Source organism: Helobdella robusta (genome assembly GCF_000326865.2).
Source record: "Helobdella robusta unplaced genomic scaffold HELROscaffold_7, whole genome shotgun sequence".
NCBI classification, from domain to species: Eukaryota; Metazoa; Annelida; class Clitellata; order Rhynchobdellida; family Glossiphoniidae; genus Helobdella; species Helobdella robusta.
This window is the reverse complement of record NW_008705398.1, coordinates 731,323-738,201: the sequence shown is the minus strand read 5'-3', so window position 1 is coordinate 738,201 and position 6,879 is coordinate 731,323. Positions and strand designations below refer to the sequence as shown.

Here is a 6,879-nt window from a genome sequence, read left to right as displayed (position 1 = left end):
TATAACCGTATATATCACTGTATAACTATATATAATCAATAACACTATATAACTATATATAAATCTATATAACCGTGTATAACACTATATGACTATCTATATTCAACAACTCTACATAACTATATATAAATCTGTATAACCGTATATATCATTATATTACTATATATAATCAATAACACTATATAACTGTATATAAACCTATGTAACCCTATATATCACTATATAACTACATATAATCAATAACACTATATAACTATATATAAATCTATATAACCCTATATAACACTATATGACTATATATATTCAATAACTCCACATAACTATATATAAATCTATATAACCGTATATAAAACTATATGACTATATATATTCAAGATTTCTACATAACTATATATAAATCTGTATAACCGTTTATATCATTATATAACTATATATAATCAATAACACTATATAACTGTATATAAACCTATGTAACCGTATATATCACTATTTAACTACATATAATCAATAACACTATATAACTATGTATAAATCTATACAACCCTATATAACACTATATGACTATATATATTCAATAACTCCACATAACTATATATAAATCTATATAACCGTATATAACACTATATGACTAGATATATTCAATATTTCTACATAACTATATATAAATTTATATAACCGTATATTACACTGTATGACTATCTACATTCAATAAATTTACATTACTCTTTATAAATCTATATAATCGTATATATCACTATATAACTATATATAATCAATAACACTATATATCTATTTATAAATGTATGTAACCGTATATAACACTATATGACCATATTTATTCAATAACTCTACATGACTATTTATTTATCTATAGAACCTTATATATCACAATATAACTATATATAATCAATAACACTATATAACTTTGTATTACTTTATATAGTTATGTAGAGTTATTGAATATAGATAGTCATATTATTACGGTTATATTGATTTATATAAAGTTATATACCTGCTGAAGTACCTGGCACACGTCTCAAAGGCCGTCCAAAGAAGTCCTGGTCGCAAACAATCGAGCAAGACATGAAAGCTCTAAATTTAAATGAAATGGATACTACTGATCGTCTAATTTGGCGCAAAAACTTGATGGGTAAGAAAACAACGTCCAACCTCGGGGAACCGGGTCTCTGGACGCAAAACGAAGATTGATTGATTATGTATCAGGTGTCAGATCTTGGCAATTTGTGAGCGATCTTAGCCTCACGTGGGCCTTGTTGCGTGTTTTTGACCGATCATTTTTTGCAAGTTCGTGATCATTCAGTCGTAAAAAAGTGATTTGTGTTATGTAACGACAAAGTTTTTGAATTCGTTAGTAAAGAGACTGATATTTTTGACGCGTCCTATTGAGAATACTACTACGTAACCATAATTCTTTTTGCAAGAATGAAACTAGAACAAATAACAAACTTTGAATGAAACGCTAATGAAAGGAAAGTAGTTTGCTAAAACTGTCAGCATATGTACAAGCTTCAAATTTGGTTTGCAATGATGAACAACAACACACGTTTAGACGACATTTTCCCCGAGATCGGGGGTTGCCGTTTGGCTACCTATGATGAAACCGAAATACCCCTCGACGCCATCCACATCTGTCACTCGCCTCGGTATCACGCAACCCCGCTTTCACCCTGTCCTTCTCCACCTGCTCTCTCCATCCAAATCGCGGACGACCCCTTCCTACCACTCCTTCAACCTCGAACTCCAACGCTCGCCTAATCCCGACCCTTTCATCCCTTCTCAACACATGTCCATACCACCGCAATCTCGATCTCCTTATCAATGTCACAATGTCCTCATTCAGTCCCATCATTGACATCAGCTCTGTACTACTCCTCCTATCCTTCACTTTAACCCCACACATCATCCTCACCATAGCTCTTTCAGCCCTCTGCAGTACACTTTCCTCCTCTCTCCTCAACACCCAAGTTTCACCACCATATACCATCGCTGCTCTCACACATGCTTTATATACCCTCCCTTTCATCTTCACTGACCATTTCTTTCCACACAATACCCCACCCAGTTCCCTATACCCCACCCACCCCACCCAATGATGAGACAGCAAAAATGTTCTTTTCATGCACGTGTATGTATGTATGTATGTTATGTATGTATGTGCGTGTGTGTATGTTTGTAACAAAATAAATCATGTAACGAAATAAAAAAAAATATTTTAAATTGACAACTCTCGTTTGAACGGAGAAACAGTAAGTAGAGAGTTTGCAATGATGAGCTAGGTGTAAAGGTAAGAAAAGCGGTTAAAATTATCTCAAGGATAATTTAATGTTTGGCTGTTAGGTGAACGTACTTAATGATGTTTAAAAAGGCAAATATCAAAATCGATTGAGTTCTTGACAACAAAGAGAATGATTGAAAAACCAGCTGAAACATAAAAATATAATAAAATACAACAGAAAAACGGTGCCTAAATGGGACAGCTAAAATGTTCTTTTCATGCACGTGTATGTATGTATGTATGTTATGTATGTATGTGTGTGTGTGTATGTTTGTAACAAAATAAATCAGGTAACGAAGTAAAAAAAAAATATTTTAAATTGACAACTCTCGTATGAACGGAGAAACAGTAAGTAGAGAGTTATTAAATCTTGCAATTATCAAAGGGGCGATACAGTGCCAGCTATCGACCACTAGTGCAATTATAATTCAAATCATAATTTACTACCATAATTATTTATTATTACGGTCAGCAGACGTTATTCGAGAGGTCGTCATCGCCGTTGGCGTCCTCAACAGCAGCAGAGTTGTTTTTGAGCTTTTCTAAGTTCTTGTTTGCTTCTAGGATGTCGTTAATCTTCTTACGCAGGATGCCAAAGTTGTAGTCTATGGTGCCTGAAGTTGTTAGTTCAATTACGTTAAAAACCTTTACATGGAATGGCAGATTTTTGTGTAAGCGTAAAATATTTTTGGTGTACAAGCTGTAAAGGTGAGATCAAATTAACAGATTAAAAAACGCATCTACTGGCTTTATTAAACAGCTAAATTTTGTCAGTAAAAAGTTGAATTACTACACAAAACAACCTCTTCTTTGGAAATTAGTGTCACTAATTATGCATACGACGGCCAGGTGCCTATTAACTTCCCTAAGATAAAGAACAAAATTTGTGTTTAGGCGGATCAGGGCTCCTGATTCATGATCGAAGCCACTGTTTTCAACGTCATCATCCCCTTCACTGAACGGGCGCGTTAGTAAATTATTTAATATTATTAATTATTATTTTAATTATAAACATAAATATTATCAAAGTATGTATGTTTGAATTTAGAAAAAATGAGAATGAGTCAGAGAAAAAGGAAGAGAGGTAAAGAGCTAAAGAGGTAGAGAGCTAAAGTTTAAACACATCAACATTAGCCAGTAATTTAAGTCTTTGAAAAAAAATTACCCGGACATACAAACCTTTATACACATATTTTTAGAGAAAAGAGAGAGAGAGAGAGAGAAAGAGAGAGAGAATAATGAAAACCTACAAACCCATAAACACAGGAGATGTCAAGAGTGACATCTATCATGTCACAGCACAACTCGTACAATTCATTTTCCACTTGATTGACATCTGTCGCTATGTAGATCTTGCTGACGATATCAAACAGGAACACCTTGTCAACCCCCGAATTCTGAGATTAGGGAAAGAAGATTTGTGGAAGAATTATACTACAAACAATAATATACATTGAGAAAAGTATTTTGATTGGTCCAAAAACTTCAGGTTGTAAAATCTAAAGTTGTTAAATCTAAAGATTACTGCCCATATGAATTGAAGATTTTGTGATTTCAAACGAATAACAGTATCAAAATAGCGAAAATAATATTTAAAAAATTGAAATAATTAATAAATACTGGTGTAATATAAACCATCAGACACACAAATTGCACGTGATGTGCCGGGATCTATCCGCATTTGAAGCTGGTAACTGCCACACCACATCCAGACAATGTTGTAATATAAATATAATACTATTATATTTATATTACAATAAAGTATAATTTATATTAAAATAAGATAAATTACGTTTGAAAACATGGTCAACATGTTTTCAAGGACTGAGAGAGATTTCACAAGCTTCTGAACAACTTTACTGAATGCTTCAAATATGGTGTGGTCGTATATACTTGTTAGGTGGATACTGCAATGTATAAATTAGTAATTTTGCTTTTGTCATTAATTTAATGATGAAAATTCGGGATTAAATTATTTATTTAAAAAAAAAAACAATTAACAAAGTGCTCACGTTTGGCTGACATTTTCATTATTAAAAAGTTGTTTTTAATAGCCAATAGATAAAAAAGATCAAAGATTTATATTAATAATTACCGTTATCTTATCTCAAACTCTTTTAAAATTAACTTTGAATAATAATTTTTTTTCTAAAGTAATTTGATTGACATTTCAAATCCAGAATGCAGACCTTAAATGCAGTCCATGTATGCCAGACTCCTTAAGTTCCTCACTAGCTGTGTACAGGATGTACCTTTGAAGTTCTAATTTCTGGTCCTCGGGAATCCCGTCGATTTTATGGATGAAGACTTCAAATTTTAAGTTTTTGTTGACGTTGTAGGCATTAGTAAAAACTCGATTTAGCATTCTCAGTGCCTCGTTGCAGTCATCCTTAAAGGTTTTTTTGGTATTTTTTAGTATTTTTAATTTATTAATGTTAATTTAAAGTTGAAAAAATAAAGAAAATAGAAATTCTATCTTATTTACACCACCCTACCTGAGCATCAATAACAAATATGAGAGCACCCCTCGTGCCAAAAATGTAATCTAGGTCGTACAGGCTCGAGTCCGAGAAGTCATTCTGACCAGGGCAGTCCCAAATTTGAAATTGAATAAATGAACCGCTTGTAATATCTGGAAGGATTCAAAGAATATAGATTATTATTTCATAAAATAAATTTTTATTAAAATTATTTAATTTCTTTATAATTATTTAATTATCAAGAAAAGGCTTATAATTATTTCCACCAACATTAAATAAATGGATCTTGATTGCAGATAACTATAATATATAAGAGGACAGATGTAACTATCATATTACAACCATTTGTGCTAACAACATAATGAGCAAACAAACAAAACCAGACTATTGGATTGACATTGAAACACTTATTTTACTACTGGCTTATCTTATTTTGTAAAATTACATAAGTCATAAATAAATTAAATCAAAAATTTAAAAAAAATCAGATATAAAAAGCAAATAAAGAAGTTAATAGCAAATAAATAAAACAAGTAAATAGATATGCGACCTTCTTTGACAATTTGATTAGTGCTTTCCAAATTCATGGTGTCACCAGGGGGCATTTTGTGGAAGACGACCTTCTGGATGGATGACTTGCCACTGCTTCTCAGACCCAGCAACAATATTCTAGGCTGCGAGTCCATATTTTCTGCTACGGGTACATCACTGGGACTGGGGTACGCCATGGCTTTTTTCACTAATTCCCGTGTTCTGTATTATAAACTTTTTCGGTCCACTTAACAGTCGGAACAAAAAAAAGTTAGGAATACAGAAATTAAAGTTTCTCTTTAATTTTTAACTAACAAAAATCGGATAGAGTTAGAGATCTGAATGCATTACGTTTATTTTTTGCGTTTTTATTAAATGTCAAAATTTGCAAAGAAAGATTTTAAACGGAAAATGGAACTTTTGCTTCGGATTTGCCAACTTTTCGGCACTACTGTCACGCGCACGTGATGGTCATCATAATAACTTCAACACAAATTATCTAAAAAAAAGCAATATGTTTAAATTAACAACTTTTTTAACATATTCGTTAATATGTATGATGAAATTATAGATTCAAAAATTGATTAAATTGTTTGACTATTGGTTTGAGGAGTTTGTTACTGTCCAGATATTAACTTTCATTAACTGTTAGCAATGAAGCGGTTGAGGATTTAATCTTCATTTTGTTTTATTTTTCGCTACGAATCGAAAAAAAAATCATTTTGCAGTAAAGTTTAAAATTTAGCAGACGCCATTTATATGAAATCTGAAAATAAACATCCCAATCGACGATTTTCACAGTTTAAAATATTATTGTTAGCTGCGATTCTCAGGTTAACATTAACAAAAGTGTACAACACAGTTTGATGATGGTGATTAATTTTTATTTAATTAAATTAAGTTTTAAATTAAAATTTTTTTTTTATAAAGGTGTAATGAATCTTGACTGAACTGAGTAATATATTTACATGTGCATTTCACGTTTCATTAAATGGCATCTAAGCCCAGTAACTTGGTTATAAATAATGAACCTAAAAATTCTAGTGGGGACTCAACACCCACTGAAGAATATCTAACCCCGTCTAGTGATAGTGTGCCACTTTCTGGTACATCTGCTTTTCATTTCTCAGATCCTTCGATACAAAGTGTCCTACAGAATGCATCTAACAAGCCATCGGCCAATCACAACACATTTCGAATAAGTAGGACTGGTTCTAATGTAGAGAACATTGTAGCCTCACCATCTACTACTACCCCAACTTCAACTCAGCTTCCTAAACAACCGAACCGTAAGAAAACACAAACAATATCAGCAAACACTTTACAATTTAATAGCGCAAGCACTACAAAACAGGCATTTATTAGTCAAGAGGATTCTGAAATGCTGCCAACTAAAGACACATCCAACATAAATTCTGTCTCCAGAATGGAAGATAGTATAAACATCGACAATGATCTTTTAACCATTAGAAAAAAACTGGAAGAAAGAAGACGCAGGATGGAAATTGATAAACGAAAGATGGAGCAACAGTGGACTATTCAAAAACAGGCAGCCAGCAAAGAAGCCTTTTC

General features: G+C 32.2%; 1 protein-coding gene across 1 annotated transcript; it reads right to left on the bottom strand.

The window, feature by feature from the left end:
• Nucleotides 1–2,764: 2,764 nt before the first annotated feature.
• Nucleotides 2,765–5,504, bottom strand: HELRODRAFT_164696 (hypothetical protein; the record flags this gene model as incomplete). Its single annotated transcript, XM_009030692.1, has 7 exons — nucleotides 2,765–2,910; nucleotides 3,100–3,251; nucleotides 3,551–3,693; nucleotides 4,089–4,203; nucleotides 4,486–4,685; nucleotides 4,792–4,928; nucleotides 5,327–5,504. 7 exons carry the CDS (start codon nucleotides 5,502–5,504, stop codon nucleotides 2,765–2,767), a joined length of 1,071 nt encoding a protein of 356 aa, XP_009028940.1.
• Nucleotides 5,505–6,879: the final 1,375 nt, after the last annotated feature.